The sequence below is a fragment of the Mobula birostris genome, chromosome 2 (genome assembly GCF_030028105.1).
Source record: "Mobula birostris isolate sMobBir1 chromosome 2, sMobBir1.hap1, whole genome shotgun sequence".
NCBI lineage: Eukaryota > Metazoa > Chordata > Chondrichthyes > Myliobatiformes > Myliobatidae > Mobula > Mobula birostris.
In genome coordinates, this window is record NC_092371.1 from 138,439,269 (window position 1) to 138,464,636 (window position 25,368).

General features: G+C 40.2%; 1 protein-coding gene across 3 annotated transcripts in view; it reads right to left on the reverse strand.

The window, feature by feature from the left end:
• The window catches only part of LOC140191713 (3',5'-cyclic-AMP phosphodiesterase 7B-like), a 169,029-nt gene extending 143,982 nt beyond the window's left edge, over positions 1–25,047 (reverse strand). Inside the window, exon 1 of one of the 3 annotated variants that reach the window (XM_072249398.1) lies at positions 24,700–25,047. In XM_072249398.1, coding sequence (XP_072105499.1) covers positions 24,700–24,720 — 21 coding nt within the window. In that variant the 5' untranslated portion in view covers positions 24,721–25,047. Of the gene's footprint in view, positions 1–24,173; positions 24,391–24,676 lie in introns of those variants that run through there. The other 2 variants (XM_072249409.1, XM_072249381.1) reach the window with 2 other exon arrangements.
• Positions 25,048–25,368: the final 321 nt, after the last annotated feature.

A 25,368-nucleotide genomic window follows, 5' to 3' on the forward strand; every position in this document is an offset into this window, starting at 1 on the left:
CGCCAGGCTGTGCTGACCATATTCACCTGCACTACTAGGTGTAGATTAATCCTGTCCCTCAGGAGTTTTCCCCCCATTCTTACACACTGACATTGGACTCATGGGTCTAAAGCTTATGCCTGCTGCCCTCTAGTTATCTGGTATCTCACCAGTGCGTAATAAAGATTCAAAAAGCTTCATCAGGTCTCTAACAATTTCCTTGCATGGCAGCTTAGAAAACATTACAGGTCCTGTGGATTTTATCCACTTATATGACCATTAAGACACCTAACACTTCACCTTTTTAATGCTAATATATTTTTAAAATTTTACCATCACCTTTCCCAAATTATCCAGCTGCAACGTCCTTCTCCTTAGTGAGCACAAGAGTTCATTTAAGACCTCATTTACATTCTCTGGCTCCACACACATTATCCCTTGAGTACCTCTGGTCTCCATTTTTTCCCCAAATTACTCTTGCTGTTAATATACTTATACAATGCTATAGGACTTTCCTTAATCCTGCCTGTCATGCTTTCTCTTTGGCACCCCGATTCTCTCTCTCCACTGTCAATGCTCCGAAGGGTCTGACCTTAGTTTAGTTCTCTATAAATACCAAATGCTTTCTTTTCCTTCTTTACCCAGCCTTCCATGCCTTTTTGTATCCAGGGATCCACGGACTTTCTCTCTTTTGCTTTCGCCTTTCTGGAACACATTGGTCTAGAACTCCCACTTTTCCACATTCAAATGACCCTTAGATGTCCAATGGGAGATTTAACTGTTAGCAATTTCCAGTCCACTTTTGCCAGGTGAAGTTTTATGATATTTAAAACATACCTCAACTTCCAGAACCTTAACATCCAACCTATTCTGATCCTTTTCCCTTTTGTACTTTGAAACTAAATGACTTATCATTATTTGAGTAATCACAACATTATGATCATTACCCATATAATCACATTGTTAAGTTTGCTGAAAACATGACAGAGGTGGGGCTCATCCCCAACAAAGATGAGGCAGCCTACAAACAGGAGGCAGAAAAGCTTGAGGACTGGTGCCAAGCAAATAACCTCTTCCTCAACGTCAACAAGATGGTTACTGACTTCAGGGGGACGAGAACCATCACACCCCTCTTCATAGCGGAGGCACAGCGGTGGAAATTGCAATCAGTTACAAACTCCCAAGCACACACATCTCACACAACCTCTCATCGTCCCAGAACACACAGCAATGCTCACCAATGCCCCCACTTTCTGAGGAGGCTGAAGAGAGGCGGACTGTGCACATCTATACGTGTATCATTCTACAGATGTGCAATAGAGATAATCCGAACAAGCTGCATCACTGCATCGTGCAGAAATGGCACTGGTGTGTACATATATACACACACACACACACACACACACACACACACACACACACACAAAGAAAGATGCTGGAAAAGGGCCAGTAACATCATGAACAATCCCACCCACCCTGCTCATGGACCATTTGTCCCACTCTCATCAGGGAAAAGGCCATGTAGTTTCCACGCCAGGACCACCAGACTCAAAAACACTTACTTTCCCCAGGCAGCAAGGTTGACCAACACCTCCACGCACCCTACCACCACTACTTTATCATTTCCCGTCAGTTACTCCTGTGGCCCGCGTCACGTTATGGACATAAAACCAATTTGTATAACCTATCTTTATGTATTTATATTCATTGTGTATTTTTTATTGTGTTCTTTATCTTATTGTGTATTTTTTGTGCTGCATCAGATCCTGAGTAACAGTTATTTCATTCTCCTTTACACTTATGTACTGGAAATAAGATTAAACAATCTTGAATCTTTATTTCCACATTGCTCACCTACTGATACTTCAACCACTTGCCTGGCTACATTCCTTAAGGTTACGTCTGTTATAATCTCTTCTCTCATTAACTATCTATGTCTTAAGTCAAAAAGCTCTTTGGATGCACTTTAAAAATTCTTTCACTTTAAAATAATCATAGGCAATACTGGGGAAATTGAAAAACCCTTATTGAGGGGGGGTGAAGGTTTGGATTTTGACGCCTAATGGTGACTCCTTTGTTTGCATCTTTGGAAACAGCTCTATTTCTATCTCTAATATCTCTTTTTCTCTCCCCGTTTCAGGGTTCTTTTGAAGACCCTGACCTGGAGCTACAAGCTGACTTTGGTTCTTTGCGGGAATGGGACCTGCTCTCAGGGCCTCATGACCAGCTGCTTTTTGATATGCCAAGGATGTGGCCTGGAAGACTAGGGCGCCTTCATGGCTCTGGAGGCTGGCAGATTCGAGGTCGGTGCCGCTGCCTGGTGTGTCATGGGAGCACACAGAAGATCGAAAGCAGCGAGGTGGCTGCTGGCTGTGTGCCCAGAGACTCGAGATTTTTTAACACCATAAATCAGTGAGTTGTTTTGTTATGTCCCCCCACCTTCCACTGTGACACCTCTTTCTCATTTATGTGAGAGAGAGAGAGAGAGAGAGAGAGAGAGAGAGAGAGAGAGAGAGCGAGAGAGAGAGAGAGAGAGAGAGAGAGAGAGAGAGAGAGAGAGAGAGACACACACACTGTGGTTTGTCGAATTACCGGGTGAACGAATAGTCTGGGGCACTACAAGTCTGTTTTTATTGATGCTTTGCTACACGCTTGAGTGCTTGGTGGAGGGTGCAGATGGCTTTTATTTCCTGGTGGGGGAGGGGGAGTGTCATCACTTTGCTGTTTATGCGTGGGAGGGGGAGTTGGAGGGCTTTGGGGTTCTAACATATAACAGTCATTCATCCTTTGCGGCATTCCTCTGCTTTCGTGGATGTTTGCGAAGAAAACATTTCAAGATGTATATTGTATACCTTTCTCTGACATTAAATTTACCTATTAATATATCCCCTCCACCCCTCTCTGACTATGCCATGACTGTTACCTACTTGACAGATTTTGTTTTGATAAATTAATATACTTTTAAACTTTTCCACAGGAGGTACTGAATATTAATACATAACTAAAATGCTGGAAATACAGATCAATCTGACACATGAAGTGAAAAAGTCTAATGCTTCAGGTGTAGTCTCTTCAGCATTTCTTTTCAATGACCTGCCAAGTGCTTCCAGCATCGACTGTAAAGTAAAGGCATCCGTTAGTCTTAAGAGACCATGGATCTGCACCTGGAAAGTCTTCACTCTCCAGGGCGCAGGCCTGGGCAAGGTTGTATGGAAGACTGGCAGTTGCCCATGCTGCAAGTCTCCCCTCTCCACGACACCAATGTTGTCCAAGGGAAGGGCATTAGGACCCATACAGCTTGGCACCAGTGTCGTCGCAGAGCAATGTGTGATTAAGTGCCTTGCTCAAGGACACAACATGTTCCCTCGGCTGGGGCTAACCACTTGGTCACGTGCCCACAGCAATGACTGTATAAGTATTTAGAACCTAAAACGATCAGAATCTTCGCTTCTCCATACAATATACTCAACTAGCTAAAGAAAACCATTGTGAACCTCAGAAACAAAGTATATTCATTGAAGACACAGGTTGTCCAGTAGGTGGAGGTAACCAAAAATGTCACATTATGGTTGCTAACATGTTTCTCTTGTCAATGGAATCAAGTACACTCTAATGAGTACCACAAATGATTAAGTGCTGCATATTACATACCAACCAATTAAAGACAAAAAGATTCTTCACACAACTTGATTTTCTATTCTGGATGCATTTAACAAAGACACTATGTTCACTGGAAGTAAATGAATGTTAGTGTCCTCTTCTAGACCAACATCTTGTATGAAATCTTAGTTACAATCAATTGACCACTTCGCTCACATGCTCAGCATTGAAATCACACAATGGACACTCCATTCTAAACTGCTGGCAATGGAAGAGGCTCAAGAAAATGCTTAAAGTCTTTTTCAAGCTCAATATCCCAACATATTCATGAGAAGTTCTTGCCTATTAACGATCAAAATGGACAAGCAGGATTCAAGATGCCATTGAGAATTTTGAAGCTAAACACCAGAAACGTAAAGGCCTCTCATTAGTCATAGTCATACTTTATTGATCCCGGGAGAAATTGGTTTTCGTTACAGTTGTAAGATAAATAATTAAACAGTAATATGTAAATGATGCCAGGAAATAAGTCCAGGACCAGCCTATTGGCTCAGGGTGTCTGACCCTCCAAGGGAGGAGTTGTAAAGTTTGATGGCCACAGGCAGGAATCACTTCCTATGACGCTCTGTGTTGCATCTCGGTGGAATGAGTCTCTGGCTGAATGTATTCCTGTGCCCAACCAGTACATCATGTAGTGGATGGGAGACATTGTCCAAGATGGCATGCAACTTGGACAGCATTCTCTTTTCAGACACCATCGTCAGAGAGTCTAGTTCCATCCCCACAACATCACTGGCCTTGCGAATGAGTTTGTTGATTCTGTTGGTTTCTGCTACCCTCAGCCTGCTACCCCAGCACACAACAGCAAACATGATCGCACTGGCCACCACAGACTTGTAGAACATCCTCAGCATCGTCCGACAGATGTTAAAGGACCTTAACCTCCTCAGGAAATAGAGACGGTTCTGACCCTTCTTGTAGACAGCCTCGGTGTTCTTTGACCAGTCCAGTTTATTGTCAATTCGTATCCCCAGGTATTAGTAATCCTCCATCATGTCCACACTGACCCCCTGGATGGAAACAGGGGTCAACGGTGCCTTAGCTCTCCTCAGGTCTACCACCAGCTCCTTAGTCTGGTGGTAGACCTGCGGATATTAATGATAGAGAGCAGCAGATCACAAACCACCCCCCCATCTGTGGTTGTCACATTGGTCTATTAGCTAGCTATCTCAGAACCCACAAATTCAGAATGTAAGTCAACTATCCTCAATCTCAAGGAGCTGCTGAAGCCAAAAAGACTACAGGAAACAAACCTGGTCAGTGTAGCTTGATTCCAACATCAAAGTTGAGTTTATAGTCATATGCACATGTAAATGTATGCACAAGTAAACAGACATCCCACTCTGCAAAAACTCATTTCAGGGAGGTATCACCACCACTTCAGGGAGGTAGCACCTCCACCAATAGTGTAGGACATCAATAGCGTAGCTCCTTAGCAGCTAGCCAGCTAGTTTAAATAACATTAGCTATGCTGTAACGACACCTGTTAAACTCACCTCAACGTCTTTTACATTTTAACCCACCATGGGCAACAGAAAAGTCACTGTTGCAAACAGTGCAGCGAGCAACACTGTCATTATTTTTGAGGTCGACTGTAAAGCCCGCCCACAGAGAAAACTGATAAGTCTACTTAGCAGGGGTCCCCAACATTTTTTGCATTGCAGACCGGTTTAATATTGACAATATTCTTGCGGACCAGCCGACTGGGGTGGGGGGGGGGGGTGTTAATCATGACCAGAATATAGGTGATAAGTCAATAGCATCATAACATTTTAAGTAACATTTGGATATTAAACACAGCGCATATTTTCCCCATATGAACATATAAAATCATTGCAACACACCAATATCGCTGAATCAGTGCGAGCCCTGGGCTTGTTTTCCTGCAACAAGACGGTCCCATAGAGGGGTGAGGGGAGACAGCGATACTCGAAGGGGGTTCCTTATGTCCAGTCTATTCCACAATTTAGTTTTCGTTGCATTCACTGCAGAAAACTCTGCTTCGCAGTGATATGATGTTGGAAATGGAAGCAACGTTTTCAGTGCTTTCGTGGCTATCTCAGGATATTTATGACTTTGATCCAGAATGCTGGCAGAGATGTTATGTCAAACATACTTTTCAGCTTGCCGTCATTTGCAAGCTCGAGGAGTTGATCTTTTTCCTGCGCTGACATGGATGATGCGTGCATAATGACCTCACGTGCGTTCAAGTTCAACAGTGGGCGTGACAGGGAATGAGGAAAAGTACAAATGACTCATATCGATTCATATCGCCAAATCATACTGTTTCCTCATGGCCCGGTGGTTGGGGACCACTCTTAGCACGAAGAGAGACCAATCAGGATGCTCGCTCTCCCTCTCAAAAAAATCTATTTCCGGGCGTCAGGGAGCCACTATCGATATGCAGGAGACTCCCGGAGCTTCCGGGAGAGGTGGGATGTCTCAGTAAATGTATGCACAAGTGCAGCAACACAGACACAGCTGCAGTCACAAGAAAAAAAAACTAATTAAACGTTAATTGTACACAGTTTTCATGAGGAGGAACACAACTAGAACAAAATCCATCTGAAATAGAAGCATAAAATAGGCAAAGTAGAAATACCTATTCGGTTATCTGATTTTTTTTTGAAAAAAAGAACAAAAATAGACATCCATAAAAGTTGCTGGTGAATGCAGCAGGCCAGGCAGCATCTCTAGGAAGCGGTGCAGTCGACGTTTCAGGCCAAGACCCTTCGTCAGGACTAGACACCATTGCTTTGTATAGCCCCTGGCTGTAGATCTGTTGGTGCATAAAGAAACTATATGATTCTGTTCCTTTGTGAAAGGACTATTTTTCTATGTATAACATTTTGATTCCATGAACTCTTGGGAAGTAATTGCTGAAAAGGAGTACAAAAAAGAAAAAAAAAATCATATCAGTCAACTAGATTTGTGCTCCTCAAATTGATATGAATTCTTGCACCAGGCCTTTAAAGTATCCACAAATTTTAAATGAATTAAAATTCTAACACAACTTGTAGCTACATTGTGTTTGTGAATTTATTCTCTCCACTAATTTCAGTTAAAAGTTGCATTCTGTGTGGAAAGCATGAAAAATATTGGATAACACCATTGTAAAAAACTTGCTGTTGTGAATAACTTCAACAACGCTGTAGAAAACAATGGAGGTTTACATGCATTATTTGAAAATATGCATTAATAATGCATGCTCTTCACTAATGTTCTAATTTATTAAATTTCCATAAATGGCTTGCTCTCCTGCCATCATGCTTTCCAGTGTCTTTTAAAAATAATTAGACACAATCAAGTGTCAACAATGCCAGAAGAGCCAGAGGAAAAACCTTCCCTCTCTAAACAGGTACACATTTAATTATCTATAGAAATCAGATCTCTGATACCAGTTTAGGATTCCTTTAGCCATTTTCAAAACTAACAGAAAATGCAGGCTTAATCTAATTCTACAGCTTGAAGGATATGAGCAGTTGTTCTTAAAAGGGATTGTTCATGGCCATTAAAAAGGCAGGCACATTTTGAGCGTGAAGTTTCATGTATGCGTCCACTGCTCCCCACTGTTTGATTTTCTGCAATATCTACCCATCACTCTTCAAATCAACTTCAAAATTATCTTCATTGTTCTTGCTAGTTGACTTGGTGTAGCCACTAAATCTTTCACTAACTTTAATATGAGCAGACGGGCCTGTACAGTGCTGTGCTGTTCTAGGTTCTTAAATTTGCAACACTCACTCGAATAGCTTGCTGATGTTATGAAACTTAGGCTTGGCTGTGAAACTGGACGGATTTTATGACGCAGCTACAGACAGTTGGTTGAAGCTGAAATTTAAAAACAATTCAACAGTTTGCTTTCATATATCAAATTAAACATCAAAGACTACAGGGAACGGTGTCCAGGCCATTCCATCTGAAAATACACATCCTGGCATTCATATTATAATTAATTGAACCCTAAATTTCCTTTAAAACAGAGCTACAAGGAAGATATGGATAACTGAGCTCCAAAATATTTTTACAGGTACTGCCTATGACTGCTACCAAAATTGGCCTCAAATACAGTATGCACATTATAATGGTCCAACACACTGCACGAATATACAAAACAAGAAATAATTCCTTTGGATAGCAAAGTGAATTGGAAACTAGATAGAGAGTACAATTGGAATAAGCCCTGGAGCTAAATTTGGACATTCTGACATGTACTGCACTTTAGTGACATTTCTCTCCCAGGATTATTTCCTCCTCTCCTTGATTCCCCAATGCCCTTTAAATTCACTTTAAGACTTTACACAAGATTATGATTAATTTTCCAGTGAAGCCAATGAGTCTCAGGGAAGTGTGGGACTCATCATGAGCCAGATGCCAAACCTTTGGGATTTCCTAATAATTGGGTAGCAGAGTGGTCTCTGCTACACGATTTATAAAAGCACTCGGGCAGAGCAACTGCATCCATACCATTCTACCACTTTTAGCAACCTTTGCACATTCAAAGAAATATGAAGATTTTGCCCTCAAATTATGGTATTAATTTCCATTGAGGGAAAAGGAAGACTATTAAAGTTAAGCAGGTTACAAGAATTTAACTGCGCAGTATTTTTCATTTATTCAAATACTCGATTTTATGCACAACATCACAATAATTTCGATCTAAACCACTGGTCAGGCCTACAATGTTTCCCTACTCCTCATGAAATCATAGGGGGAAACTAGTTTTATGCTCCCAAATAATTAAATTAACTGTGTCAGAAAGCAAAAATCAAGCACTTTTAAGAAGTGCTCCACTCCACAGCGTTAGCTTGTTGTGTAAAATTTCAGCATGGTAATTTATAAGTGTACATATATATTTATAAATATATTTATACTGACACCACAGTAATACACTTCTTGTCTTCTAAATCTCTGAAGTTACTCTCTACATGCCCTGAATGTTGCTATCGAGCTTGCAGGCTCAAATCCATAGGATTCTCTCAGGAAAAGACAGTTTCCTGTGGAATTTCCCCCCTTTATATCACTGAGTGCAGGCCTTGTATTTTTCAATAGTGACACCTATTCCTGAGTATAGTGGAGTGCAGCAGAGACAGATGTCCTTCAGGATGATACCATATCTAAACAAGCCAGTCTGTCCTCCTGGGGCCTGTGAATTCACAAACTGGAGGAACACAAGTGGGCAGTCAGTATGCTATGCTCCTGAGCTATTTAGCAACCCAGCACTGGAAGGGATGTGACCTCACATCTCATGCCACTTGATAATCAGAAGTATGCCTCCATGCTTAGCAGAAGCCATCATTTAAGACACCCTGGATGACAGCATACAAAACCATAAACACATTAGCTTTTATTTATACACTTCACAGGGAAATAAAAAAAGTTTAACTGAGAATGGCAGACAACCAACTTTGCTGACACAGACTAGTGTTGGTCAAAGCATTAATCCATTGAATTTTGCACAGACTTATTAACGGGAAAGGTAATCTAGTCAGCAAATGCACGTTTTCAAGCTCCAATTTTCCTTCTTTCTCTGCTGCAAAGATTATGCCCGGATGACCAGCTACATAACATCTGCTCAATTCACTCTACAGATCCCAGCATGGTTGATAATATGGGACTAACGCACTTAACCCACACTCAATTTAAAGATTTTGGTTACGTATTCTACAGAACACTAGTGGACACAGAGTCTCAAAGTTCTTTTGGCTGTCCTTGATCTTCATATTGCTTTCTATTTCACTATGGTTATGGCAAATAGCTGAACGCTTAATCTGTTTCCTGCAGTCAGTGACCAGTGAAGAAATGGAACTTTTTAGGCTTGGGTGCCACTATGCTTCGCAATAAGGGACTGATGAATACATGCAGTAATTATGAAGCCCTGTAATTAAAAAAATTAAAGACAAGGTGGAAACAGTTATGCTCTCCAATACTACAGCTCCTCTATATGGGAAAGGGAATAAGGAACACTGCTTCAGTTTGTTTGATGCATTGGTACAAAGCTAACTATTTTCCTAATATTTTCTAAGTCTCATTTAGTAGGTACACCTAAATTTACAGACATAACTCCCATAGCAAGGTTGCCTATTCCAAACACAGCCTGAATGCAAGCTCCTCCTCTTCCTCCCCGCCCCCCTCAAAATCAGATACACTGGAATTCAAATGCATTGTCAAAATGAGCAAAGGACCGCCTTCCTACAACTAAATATCAGACAATTCCAAATGAGAAATACATACATACATAGTCTATGAAGCAAGGAAGAAACAAAATGAGATCATCTAAACAAAGCAGAGTTCAAACACAAATTTATGCAGCCATTTCAGAGGCCAGGTCATTAAAGCAGCCACATGTCAACTACATTGTGGAGTTGGTCTTCAGAAGAAGAAATGATTTTCACAAAATTTAACACATAAATAAAACAAAGCATAAAAATATTTATCAAAACAATTATCAAAACTTTAAAATGTTTGCAGAGGTTTTGTAAATACCATTTATTTTTTTTTCTACAAGGCAAGCTATTTACCAGTTTGTATTACAGATTTTAGGCTTAAAATTTTAATGAAAACTGATTAAAATAACAAATATTCAATCATACAAAAATAACTCCACAGCTATTAGAAACCACATACCTGTAACATATCACTTTGAAGGCACTTGCAAGTATGAAAACTACAGCTAAAAGTTGAGACCTACTCTTTGTGGATTATGACATGGACTGCTGAATGGAGCATTTAGTTGCGCAAGTTCCACAACTTAAATTGTGAAACCACTACCTCCGAGGTGTATTTTAACAATACAATATTTTATGATACAATGGCCCCAAAATCCCTGAAATCCTGCTCTGAAAGACAGAAATTCAACTTAACTAAGCTGTTTTGACAATACCAAAAAGTAGCAACAATACTTGCTTAATGGAACTTGCAGCATACTCATTCCAAGTATTTACAAAGATCACAAATTTAAGTGTGTGGACAGCCCTGAAAATACACTACTCAAGTATCAGTGAAGGGCAAAACAAAATGATAGGCAGCATTATCATTTCTTTTTCTGACCTATAAGGCATCATGTTATAGTCAGAATCAAATTCCTAGTTACACTTACAGCCTTGTAGCAAACACAAAATTAATCAAAGAACAACATTCATTCCATGAGAATTGAATTAGGCAAACAAACACAGGTATTGGAATGAAACAAAGGAAGGCCACAGTTAATGCTAGAAAACAAATGCTTTCTTATATTTGTCCAGTTACATGGAAAAGTACCCAGGTGGCTTTGCTCATTTACAAATTCACATCTGTGCAATTCTATCACTCTTTTTGATCTGAAGCTCTGGTACACGTTGACAAAATTACATTTACTGCCCACATTAAATAGCATCAAGAAATGTATGGTTATTTGTAGAACTGAGTAGTTTGTTTACTACATCATAATCAACTATACTATATTAACTAAAGTTAGACATAGTTAAAGCGAAGTACAATTGATAATGGCAAGGAGGGTAGTTTTGAGGGGAAGCACTTTGGGACGGCTAACAAGACGAGTACAAATAAAGGAGGTCTCAAAGGAATATCAAGGAACAGGGTCATTTTGATATGTCCAGTCTTAGGACCAATGAAGGTGACAGCACAGGTAGATAAGTTGGGTAAAGAATTACATGAGGTACTGGTCTTCATTAGCTACAGCACAAGAGTGTAAAATTCAGAAGGTCATGGTGTAACCATACAAAACATTGCTGAGCCTAGATATATGGGCAGGATAGCACTGGAGTGGGTGCAGAGAGGATTCACAGTGGTGGGAATGTAGAATGGAGAGACTCAATAGCTGGGTTTGTTTTCCTTGGAACAGGGGATGCCAAGGAAGGCACCTCATCTGAATATGAGAAGCAGAGACTGGGTTGATAATTGGAAATGTTTCCCCATAGTAGGTTTTTTCTGAAACAGGGGACACCAGTATAATGAAAGGCATAGGAGATTAGGAATATTTTCTTTTTCCATCAAGAAGATGGTTGAAATTTGGAACATGTTGACTGAGATGGGGGTGGAGGCAGAAAGTCTCATAACTTCTGTGTATTTAATACGTCAGTGATATTTGAGTAGTATTGTAAATATATTGATTAAGCATTCTTTATTTAAATAATTCATTACAGGTTATATGTAAAAGTACATAAATAGCTCCCTTATTTTTCTTTCAATTAGTTTATGTTTTGGAGTTACAAAACATGTTTGAGATTTTTTTTTAAAATAGTGCAGTGAAATGTTTACAATTTTAAAAAAGCATAGCACAATTTTTTTTGCTTTGAAGAAGCATGCTTTCTTCACAGAGAAGACGTTCAAGTTAAAAAAGGGCAGAAAACAGACAAATTCACAAGTTCATAAACAATGAATACTAGGTGATAATAATCAAAATTAAAAATAAGAGCAGAAATGGCTGGCTGCATCAGAAAAACGGACATGCTCGACTGCATAACAGACAACTGGATTTTGTATACTGAGCAAACTGAGCTCTATTTTAAAGCAATGAAAGCAATAGATCCTAGCTTTGTGATATCATGAAAGCAATGCAGGAACACTTAGAACTGAAACAATTGTTGACTGCAGAATGCTTTAGGTTTCATCAGCGGAATCAAAAGCAAGTGTACTCTATTTCAGCGTACATAGCTGAATTGAAGAGACTGCCCAAGCATTGCCAGTTCAGTAATGGGCTTGATGACACACTGAGAGATCATTTATTTTGTTGACTCCTACAAGAAAGCATTCAAAAACAGCTCCTAACTGAAGCACAACTCATATTTAGAACAGCAGTTGAAATAGCTGTATGACTGGAATCAGCAGACAGAAACAATTAAGTTGCAGTCAGGAATGAAAGAGTGTGAAGAAAATTGTAATATCCAAATAGAAACCAGCCTGGGCGAACAAATTGTGTTACCATTGTGGCAAGAGCTGATGTACACCAGACCAATACGGATTTTAAGGCAAAACTTGCAGAAAATACAACAAAGTAGGAAACATACAAAGCATGTCTGGCAGACAAAAATAAATGGACTGCACAGGGAAAAGAAAAAGTTAAGTTGAAGTTTCAAAAAGAGCATTAATCTGCATGCTGTTGAAAAATCTAATAATGATGAGAGTGATACAAGACTGAGTAACCTTAAGATTTACAATGTGAAGACTGACAATGGACAAGCAATATGGCTTACACCAGAAGTTAACAGCAAATTAATTAAAATGAAATTGGACACTGGCTTGGCTGTTTCAGTCATTCCACAAAACGGATTTGAATGCCATTTCAAAGATGCTGAACTGAAGCCTGCAAATATCCAACTTAGAACTTGTACCGGAGAAAAGATAACTCCCGTGAGAATGACATTTACAAATGTATAACAGTGAAATACAACAATCAACAAGCTCCATTATCCACGTTTGTTTTAGAAATAGGAGGGCCAGCATTGTTGGGTCATGATTGGCTGAGAACTACAACTTGATTGGGCCTCCATCCACCAACTGCATGCCACAAATTTTGCAATAGAGTCAACTGAAAGAGACAATTAAGATAGATAGAAGATGATGCCACAGCAGAGTTCAAGCATGGCACCGAAAAAACTCAGACACATCAGGGGTAAAAAGAGTGTCAAATGAAAATGCCTCACTCAAGAATTACAAAGTCTGTCCAGTTCCTTATACCATCCTTAATAAAGTAGCCAGTGAGCCAGACTACATGAAGGCTGAAGGAACTCTTTCCAAGGTGGAGTGGAACCCATGTGCAACACTAGTGGTCCTAGTAGCCAACAGAAATGGGTCTGTCAGGATATGTGCTGATTTTAAGGTCACCATCAACCCAGTACTGAAAATGGATTAATACTGTCTGCCTAGGATAGAAGATATCTTTGCAACCCTTTCTGGAGGAAAATACTTCAGCAAAGTGGACCTAGCTGAGGCCTACCTGCAGATGAAGATGGAAGAGTCCAAAGTGTTTCTCACCATCAACTTCACAAAGGGCTTTAATCACTACAGCAGGTTTATTTTTGGAGTAGCACCTGCATTCTGGCTTAGAACTATGCATCAGGTGCTGCAAGGCTTTCCAGTGTAACGTGGATGACATAATTACTACTGGTAAGGATGACAAGGAACATCTCCAAAATCTCAGGGTGGTGTTAAAAAGATAAGATTATTGCTCAGAACACAAAGCAACAAGTGTGAATTCTTTAACCAAGCACCACATACTATGGTCAGACCATTGACACACAATTACACAAGTGTGCTGAGAAAATCCAGGCAGTCCTAGATGCCCCAATGCTGTGTCAGAGTTACAGTCCTTTTTAGGAATTTTCAACCACGATAGGCTCCTGCCAAACCTGGCTACTGTGCTACACCCTTTAAACTTATTACTACAGTTTGGGAAGAAATGGAAATGGACAAAGTGGTGTGAGGTGCCTCTCCAAAAGGTAATGGAAACGGTGAATTCAGATACTGCACTCACACGTTACGATCCACGTTGGCCAGTGATGCTTGCCATATGCTGTTCACAATGCCAATTCATCCAGATGAAAGGTGGCCAGAGCAGTCAGAACCATTTCCTAGAGTCTCAGAGCCAACACCTAAAACCCACTATGGAGAAGGCCCCAGAGTCTGAGATTGTTTCACAGCTACAAGTATCACCTGCCAAGCAGAATAACACCCACCCCGATAAGATAACATTTTTCCTTACAAGAGTAAGGAAGTCTCCACAGTGATCAAGTATTATTTAATAATTCAGTACTTATTTGAGTAATATTGTAAACAAGTTGATTAAGCATTGTTTAAATAATTCATTACAGGTTATATGTAAAAGTATGTAAATGGGATACGTCATCATACCACCTCACGTGTGCATGTCACTGAAAGTAAAAACAAACATACACAATTTATCTCCTGGCTCCCTTGTTTTCCTTTCAATTGATTTATGCTTTGGAGTTACAAAACATAACAATGAGAAATGCAGACAACCACATAAATCCCCAACACCCTGAAAGAACTGCGAGTGAATGTTACACAAGTATCAGTCCAAAAAATTCCTTATAAAATGAACAGTGTAAAGCAGCTTAGCATAGGGAATAAATTTATTGACCATACTTTTTTGAAGAAACATTTAAAAATCCTTTTATTTCATTTCAGCAAAATCAATTTAAGGATGAATGATATGCACTCTATGAAAGTCAAAATGCAATAACCCTCATTAATTATTTTTAAAAGATGCATTTTGATTAGTAATCAATATATTACTAGGATGGAAAGTAATCTGTCTAATGCAGCTACAAAGATTCACAATTAAAATTTAGTTTTAGTACAATTATCAATTGGTTTTTGCCACCTTTAACTTTCCAGTCCTGATGAAGGGTCTCGGTATGAAACATTGACTCTTTATTCCCCTTATGGATGCTGTCTGACTTGCTGAGTTCCTCCAGCGTTTTGTGTGTGTTCCTTAGTACAATTATCATTTTCCAGCAGAATTGACTATCAATTGCGAGTGCTACTGGGAGTAAGATATGAGGTGAAATAGATGGCATCTACATTGATAGTTGTGGCAGGAATCACAATTTAAAGTACTGGTGACAGCATGTATATTGCAAGTATTTTTTTTAAAACTTGTTTTCCATATCCTAATTCACTCCTCATTCTCTTCCCATTTTCTCTTCATGTATGCTGACTTATAATAGCTCCTCAATCCAGTAACATTGTCACTGGTCTCACCCACAATTTCAAACCCCAATACATCACTGCCTCTGCACCTTCCTCCAGTACACTACTGGATTCTCTAGATGCAAACTATTGGATCAGTATTTTTTAAAATTACAGATATTCACCACTCTGAAGTTGTTCCTATGTAGCTTAGATATAAATGACTATCCCCTAACTTGTAACTACAACCTCTCCACTTGTGGAATCAATATTGAACTATCTTGCCCTTAAAAATCTTAGATGTTGCTATAAAATTAGCTCTTATTCATCTGAACCGATAGTCAATAAGCAATTTTCTGCACCTAACTTCTTGTAATTCATGCACAAGAATATCTACATTACCTGTAATCTTCCTTCAGTTGGATAATATTCTCTAGATTTCGCTTACCAAAATGTATAATGTCACACTTTCTCACATTAAAAACCTCTTTCCAAGTTTTCCACCTACTCAAACCATCTAAAATAGTTGCAATGTTTAAATATGCTCATCACAACATACCTTTCCATCCATTTTCATATCATACCTGTCCTTATCACTAAGTCACTAATACAAGTTATTAAGGGCCATACTAGTTCACTACTTACATCTTTGTACCCTGAAAATGACAAAGGTCTCGGCCCGAAACGTCGACTTTACCTCTTCCTTGAGATGCTACCTGGCCTGCTGCGTTCACCAGCAACTTCTATGTGTGTTGCTTGAAATTCCAGCATCTGCAGAATTCCTCTGGTTTCCATTTATTTTAATTGTCTTTTATACATGGACCAGTCTGCAATCCACACCAGTACACATGCACTAATACCATGTGCTCTTGTCCAGAGCACCAGCCTTAAATATCACACCTTGTCAAATGCCTTGTAAAAATCCAAATACACAACCAGTACAGGCTCCCCTGTATCAACTTTGCTTGAAACATCCTCAAAATTACTTAAGTAAATCAAGTAGAACAGGATTTACTCTGCATAAAACTATGTTGACTCGATATTAGATTAGATTGGATTCAACTTTACTATTATTGTGCCCAGTACAGATACAAAGCCAATGAAATGCAGTTAGCATCTAACCAGAAATGCAAAGAATAGTGTTATTTACAAAATAACTGTGAATAAAAAGTAAGTGCTACAGCACACAAATATAAAAGTACTGAGACAGTACAATATGGGTGCAGTATTGCTTAGCGTTGTGATGTGAGGTTCAGCAGGGTCACAGCCTCAGGGAAGAAGCTCTTCCTGTGCCTGCTGGTGCGGAAGCAGAGGCTCCTGTAGCGCCTACCAGATGGGAGGAGAGTAAAAAGTCCATAGTTAGGGTGACATGCATCCTTGATAATGTTTTTCGCCCTGCCCAGGCAGTGTTTATGGTAGATGTTCTCAACAGTGGGCAATTGGGTACCGATAATCTGCTGGGCAGTTTTCACCACACGCTGGAGTGCTTTGCAGCCCGATATGGGACAATTGCCATACTTTCTTGCCCTGCACTTTCTGACTAACAGACCCCAATCAGTTAAGTTAGACAACCTCTCCTCCTCCACTCTCATCCTGAACACCGGGTGAGAGTGGGGGAGGAGTGCTCCACCGGATGCTGAGCCCTCTTCTGTACTCCTATGACTGCGTTCCTGTACATGGTTCTAACTCCATAATCAAGTTCGCAGATGACACCACGGTGGTGGCCTGATCAGAGGGGATGACGAGACGGCCTACAGGGATGAGGTCCAGCACCTGGCCGCGTGGTGTGCCGACAACAACCTGGCCCTTAACACCCAGAAGACTAAGGAGATCATTGTGGACTTCAGGCAAGCTAGGAGCCACACTCATCTACATCAATGGAGCTGTACTGGAGCGTGTATCAAGCTTCAAATTCCTTGGAGTCCACATTTCCAAGGATCTCACCTGGTCTCTGAACTCCTCCATCCTGGTCAAAAAGGTGCAAAAGTGCCTTTATTTCCTGTGGAGCATCAAGAAAGCTCACCTCTGTCCCAGGATACTGACGGACTTTTACCGCTGTACCATTGAGAGCATACTCACAAACTGCATCTCGGTGTGGTATGACAAGATGATTATAGACGCTAGCATTGTTTACAACTGGCTTTCAGGTTAACAAGCCAATTTTGCTTCTATTCCACCCCTCTTGAATAATGGAAATACATTTGCAGTCTAATTATCCACTGGTACTTTCCTGGAATCCAATGAGTTTTGGAAAACACTCAGTCAACGGCTGTACTATCTCTGTAAGATTCTCGGGTGTCAATTGCTCTGTCTTTAATCTCAATATTTCTTCTAATGCCTTGCCTATTAAACCTAGAAATCTGTTATCTGAACACTTGGGGTATGGGGAGGGGTGGAAAAGAAAGTGTTATTTAACTAAAAATATGGTTAACTTGGACTACAGTTAAATCCGGGCTTCTGAGCACCTGTGATGAAATTTTACTTCTGATGGTCCAGTGGGATTTTCATTAGATGTAGAAACAGTTCTGTGTATGAAATTCACCCCAATGACATCAGCAAGAGTGTAACAATGGGCTTTTTCCCCTTTCCAAACTGCATTGCCTAGCCCCCAAACTACACAGGGTTCTTCACTAAAATTGCTTTGAGCCATCAGAAATCACCTTCAAGCTCTCGACAGAAGTCAAACAGGGAAACGAATTACCATCCTTTTGTTGTCACTTGATGAAAATTGTGAATATCCCAGTATAACAGAGTTGGGAAACTACTTGTTCAATAGGCTTGCTAACAAAAGCTTCACCAAAAGGTAAGCAGAAATGGTTATGAGACCCTGAGCTTGTCTGCTGCATGAAGAAAACAACTTACAAAATGCAAGCAAAACTTCAGAAAATCTGTAGCTCAGGTGGTTGATAGATAGTTGGGTTGAGTTGCTCTCTGATCTTGGCAATTTACTTGTAAACATTTCATCACCACACAATGAGACATTAACAGCGCACTGATGATGTCTCCTTGTATGCTGACGAAACATTTGCAACTATATTGCCAAGATCGGAGAGCAAGACTCCATATGAAATTGCATACACTCAGAATAACTTACATCAACAAACTTTTGAACAATTACTTTAAAGAGTTCAAAGGTCAAATTTCAAGTCATTTATCTCATGATGCAATTTATGTTTTTTTTGAGACTTTATTCATGGTCTACCACCGTGGTATGTTGCATCTTGCTTTGCAACACTTTCCACCACTTGGCCTTCAAACATGCATTGTACTTTTCGTTGTTCCACTGAATAGGTCACTCTTTGATGTTTTACTCCAAGTCATTTTGCAGCATGTCAGACAGCACAGAAACAGACCTTCCATTTTTATGATAGCCATCAAGTACTTATCCGTAACAATCCCATTTACCAACACTTGGTCTGCAGCCAATGATACGCATTCAGATGTTTTCTTTAAAAAAATATGAGTAACCACCTCTGCCACCTTTCCACATAAGTGTCTATTTCTGGAAAGATAGAGTCTGAGGATTATTATCCAATGAATAGCTTGGAATTATTGGTGACTCATCTCCACTCCATTATGTAAACTTTATTGGAAAATGGAAAAAGTGGTACAGTGAGATCAATAGCTTGAAGATTTAGAAGATTACCTGAGGGTTGTGGGGGAGGCAGGGGTAGGAAGTAAAGGAAACAAGTAGAAAATACTGGAAACGTACAGTGGGTCAGGTTACATCTGTGGGAGGAGAAACAGAGTCAAAGTTTCAGATCAGAGATGCTTCATCAGAACTGAAAAAGAGACAAAAGTAAGCTCATTAAGCTGCAGGGAGGGTGGTGGTGGTGGTGGGAGGGGGGGGGGTCTTAGATATTGCAAAAACAGTAGTGACCATGCAGATAAGATGTAAATGAGGTTATTTGACCAAAGAATAAGATAGAGTGAGAACACAGACAAAAGATCACAGGAACTATGAAATGAAGAACACAAAGCCATGCCTAGCAGGTCATATCCACCACTCCCAGAGTGAATAGAAAAGAGCAAAAACAAATAAACTCCGCCAACATCAGATGGAACACAAATGCAGACAAAGAAATTGTTACCTTAAATTGTAGAATTCAATATATAACGCCCTGGTTATGATTTTTACTGCCATGCTGTAGGCATTTCTTTTTAGCAGTTCTGTAAGTGCAGTCTGTTCTGCTTTTAGTATGTTTGGGTTTGAGCTAAAGATAAGAGCCTATGTTGTGTCAGCCAATCAGGATGGTGGAATTGGGAGAACGCTAGGCGGAGAGGTTTTCGTGGCGTACACTGGTGTCGGTCGGCGTCTTTTTGGTGGGAGCTAGGAGAAGACAGGAGGGAAGATAGCTGAGGATGAAGTTCGTCTTGCACAAGCAGCTTTGTGCAGATGAACGACTTCGAGGAAGGACCAATATTCCTGTGGTGGAGCCCATTTATTTGAGATGGATTTTGGGCAACATTCAAAAGGTGCTGTGCGCTTTCACACAGACCATGGATCCAGCACACAAGTTAAAGACAACTTCAAGATGAGCTCCAATTTGTGTGCACATTTGGACTGGATTAACTGTATTGGACCCATTTTATTATTTTTTTTCCTTGCTGTTCGATAAAGCTAACCTTTGTAAATATACTTGCTTTATAATTGTCTGTTATTTCTTGCCAAAGGCTAATTGTAGTACAGAATTTACACAGTATTCCCACAGATCAGGGTTCGGACGGTTGAGGCATCCGAACTTCCAAGACATGCGGAGTTTGTGAAAGGTGCTTTTCTCACCATTGAGTCCAGTGGCTGTTAGTGAGAGGCTAACAAGCCGCATCTCTAGAGACACGCGGTTTCAAATATTGAGTCCAGAAGGCTGGAAGATGCCTGAATAGAAGGTGAGCAGTCATGCTTCAAACTTGTGCTGGACTTTATTGCAAGAAGCCACAGATTAACAAGTCAGAGTGGGGGAATTGGGATGGAGAATTAAAGTAGCACGCAACAGGAAGCTCAATGTCACCCCACAGACTGAATGCAGATGCACTGCAAAGCGACCACACAATCTGCTTTTGAATTCTTCAGTGCAGAGGAGGCCACATTGTGACGACCAAATTCAGTACATTAGATTGGAAAAAAATTGCAAGTGAATCATTGCTTTCCAAGTGAAGCAATGATTCACTTACACACCCCACACCCCCTCCACCCCAAAGCCTCCTGTATGCCATCAGCACATCCACCTCCCGGTGGAAACTGCAAAGACAGAAATAGAGGACCAAGGGAGCTCTATTTTTGTTCTGACCCAGAGGAAAGTGGGCGATATCAGAGGTGTGGGAAATGAATGAGATCTGGTCAATGGATTTGTTAACAACGGTTGAGGGGAAGCCATGGTCCAGAAAGAAGGAAAACTTAACAAAAGGCATGTATACATAAAGTCTCATCACTGGAGCAAGCACGACAGAGACAGAGAATGGAATAGAGCCCTTACAGGAGGTAGGGTAATCAAGGTAACCGTGGGAGTTGGTAGGCTTGTAATGAATTATAGTGACGGGCTTGTAATGAATTATAGTGGCGAGCTTATGTCCCGAGACGGAGACAGGGAGGTACAGAAGAGAGTCGGTGACTAAGCAAGTGAAAGTGAGAACGAGGTGGAAATTTGGAGCAAAACCAATAAACTTGTTGAGCTCTGCACAGGTAGAGGAGGCAGCACTATTGCAATCATGCCACTATAGAAACAATTACATTTACTTTTTAAACTCAATATTACAGGTTTTTTTAGTTTGTACATTTGAATTCTAAATACATCTGTCATTATTTCACTCTGATTTATGTCAGCTTTTTAAATACGTTTAACATTGTTTCTTTTGTATACATCAACATTAAATCAACTATGCCTTTACATAGTCCGGTTTGGGAAAGAAGCCTGTGGACACACAACTCCTGTTACAATGCAAAAGCCACCTGCTGTTGCCTTTGCATGCATGTTATTCAAGCAAGGTTTTCAACTCTTAATTCTCCCCCCCCACCTAGATTTAGTTTAAATTTGGCCAAGACTGACTTTCATGATTATCACTGATGTGGTAAAATGACCATTGATCATGGAAAGCAAGGTAGTGTTTTGAGGATTTTCATATCAAGTATTTAATTAACTGCTTAATTGACACAAACAGTACTTACATAGAATGTAAAAAGTTTTAAAATTAAACAGATTATGTAGAAATTACTGATGAACAAAATCTTACTCGACTTCACACAGGTAATCATGAGAAATGCCATGCTAAACTGATTTGTTTTTCGTGTGTCCCAATACAGTACATTTTTGGACAGTGAGGCAGTTGCCAAAATAGTGCGTCATGATGTCAGGAAGTACGCATGTAAAGGGGGAGGGAAGGAACTAGCTGTAGCTTCCTTTTTTGCATAAACAAGATTTCTAGTGTTTTCAACCCGTAATCTATTAAAAATATTTAAGCACCAAACAATAATTACTTTTGTGATATAAAGCACTGGATTTTTCAAAACAAAATGTCACAAAAACATAAAGGTTGTGGCAAATTATTTATGCTACTTCACGCTACAATTATTAGACTCAATTTTGCATGCAAAATGTATAACATTTAACCATTGATAATTGTTAGATTGAGTATAAAAGCAGAACTTAATGATAGGCATGAACTTTTCAGTAGCTTTGTTAGGCTCTTTGCAGATTTAATAAAAATTATGTCTGTGAATGCCCTAAAGAAACTGATGTCAGAATAAATTCTTGCAAATTAGAAGAGTAGATTCAAATCTCACACAGATTAATTAACAAAAACAGCTTCCTGACTCTTAAGAAACTAACGTGAAATGAGTTTTGTCAGGCTCATTCCAAATCGCAATGAAGTCAGGTGTAAAACAGAACTGCATGCAACAGAATACAAAGTGGAATCTTTACTCAGAGGTCACAGGGATTGCCTGTGTAGAAGTTATGAAGTAAATCATCCTAATACAATAGGGGGTGGTCTGAATTTGAAACAAAACATTGCTGAAGCATGGTTTATGAATTCCTTTTCTGCGTCTAGTTATACTATAACTGACTTAAATAGATAATAATATATTCATTTTCCATTTCCTTCCTGAGATATTGAATTTATTGCCCATCTTTAAGTAACAGGCAGATTGTTTAAGGTACCAGTTAAGAGTAAACCATGCGACTTGAGTCATAATTGAGCCAGGCTGAAAAAAAAATGCCATCCCTTCCCAAAAGGACTTATGAACCACATGGTATTTTCACACTTATTAATATTTCACTCTCTTCCCCCAATGCTTTTCCCAAAAAAAGTAATGAATACGAATTTTCAAACAGAGAGGGAGACCAATAATATTTATAATTCCAGTATTAGTCCCAGGTTTTTTAGATGATTATGCAAAATAAACATTGCATGACCATATCAGTTCCCTTAACCAAAAGCTAACACTTTTTTTTAAATACCTAGTTTCCCCAGAGCTCAATGAATTGTAGAGCAGAAGACATCAAGTGATCAATCATCTTAATTAAATGAATAAGAAACCCAAACGCATTCTAACATTTTCTTCTGCCTACTAGTAGGCGTGGAGCAACTATAAAAAGAAAATTTAATTCTTTCTCCTCTAAATAAGTCACATTCATGTTCAGAATGCAAAGGGTTACAAGAATTTAAAATATAGTGCAAAAGATTTTGTTTTAAATGAATGATACAGAACTCAATCACTGCAGGCACCAGTTAAAATATTTTTAAAATATATAATGCTTCATTAGTGGCTACAAAATTGAATGGACATAAGGGATTAGGTATTCCCAGGTCATTCATACAGATCCTTCATAGATCTTTGAGGTTTATTATTCCCTATTTCCCCCAGCTACCTACTTGGCCACAAGTGACCAGGCAGTCTCTGTCAGTTAGGTTTTTCATCCAGCTCTAGAAGTCAAAACACCAGCTCACAGATGCCAGTCCTATCCAATGCTCCTGCCCTCCTAGAAACTGTGCACGACCTTTCTTGGCAAATTCCCAGAGCAATGTGGTTGACATTAGCAATGGCAAGACCACAACAAATCTGCATCATTTTGTTCTACCACACCAGATCACATTTACCAAATTAAAACAACAAAAGCTTTAATTATTAGTTTGAGTTCCCTTTTCATCCACTTAATAAGACCTCAAACCTAGTGTTGACACAGATGCTAAAACACCAAAAAGGAATTACCAAACGATAACAGCAATAATATGCACACAAAGCAATATTGCACCCATCAGCTTAGATGTTTGAACCATTGTAGCAATTCAAAAATAACATTCTATGGGTTAAAGTCCAAACCCAACTACGGAGAGCAATGGTGCACGACGTCTAAAGAGCTATCCTTAGAGCACCACAAGTATGAGATTCCATAATTCCAATGCAAAAGCTGGATTAAAAAATGCACAAATGATCCCTTTAGTGCCCTGCATATTCGAAATGTATCAATAACTTATTAAATGTTTAGAGCGCAGGCACACTGCACGTGTTATCAAAGCCCGTCACGTTAGATAATTCGAACTTGGCGTCAGGTAGTACAAACAAAATACTGCCCAGAGGGAACCTGCACAGTAGTAGAAGCACACCCTAGTTTCTGCTTCATCGATGACACAAAGTGACAACATTCACTGCGAAAAAATGTTGAACCCGATATTTAAATAAATCTCAAAAACATTAACAGCATAGAAATAATTCATCAAGTTATCATGCCTTAGCGATTCCGTTCTATTTATGGCATTAGCGAAGAGGCTCTCGTGACATTCACTTTCACAGAATAAAATCGTGCCCGTTGTATCATGCTCACAAAACATCTCACAACCTCCCATATAAAAACATTGTTAGTAGCAAGAATCAGAATTCTGTATACTTCGTGCTGGAAATATCTGAGGATCTTCTGCAGAAGAGTTCGTCGACGTAAACCAAACGCCCTGAGTAAGCCTTCACTCCGGTAGCTATTACGCCAAGAGACCCAACTAAACACGCGAAAATTTCCCCATAAATGCGAGGTTAAGAAATGATAGGAAAATGCAGTTTTTAAAAAATGCATTTGAACTTCTTTGGCATTGTCGTGCTCAGTGACACCAAATTCAGAAGCTTGGGAAGCCGGGCGACTGCCAACAAATTAAATGACTTTAAAAGTCCCAGCGCCAAGGCATGCTCGTCACCACTGGGTCAGGTCACTCACATACACTATTCATGCACTTACAGTCATCTGTTCAGTTTATTAACGGGGAAATGCATTCCTTTAGAAACCTGGCAAATGCACAATTTTCAATAGAAACCTATTCACACGTCACTTTAAAAGCACCAGAAGCAACCTCTAGCAAACACCCCCGAAAAAAATACGTATATTTATTGCCTCCTCCTCACCTTGAAGCGTCCACCATACGTACCTCAACCATTAAACAAGACATTTAACCATAGTGACAGGCTGGTGACCCTCGTATGCCTTGAAACCTCTGATTGGTGCGGGTTGCTCATGAAGACTCGCGCTGCAGAATCCTGCAGCTGCATCCAGGTTGGCAAAAAGACGCAAGACACGCTGAACACGCGCAAAATACAAAATAAAAACACGCCAAATTTTTCAAAGGGACCCAACGCAATGCTTCGTTGAAGCTTCCTTCTCTACCAACCAGAGGGGGAAAAGAAAGCAAGCGCGGCGCTGAACTAGCGAAGCCCCGCCGAGGCGGACAGGACACACACAAACCATGTGAGGTAGGTGTGGAGGAACAGAGAGAAGGGCGGGACTACCGCGAGCCCCGGCTCCCGCCCTCCCCGTCGCTCAGACCCGGAAGCGCGCGCGCCAAGCGGCGTCACGGTGGTGCTCTCGAGCGCGGTGGCAGGCGCGCGCACGCGCGCTCGGCAGACTGCTCTCCCGGAGCGGCCCGAACTGGAGAGTGTCGCTATCACCGCTGATGATTCCGTCTGTCATCGCTGCTCCCCTCCCCCCGTTATTCCCCACCCTCTCTTTCCTGCAACTTCTCTGAATTTTACACAAGGATGTGAGACTGATTTAAAGGTTAGTCATTCTGCAACTTCCCATCCTGCGTCTTCTACGTTGC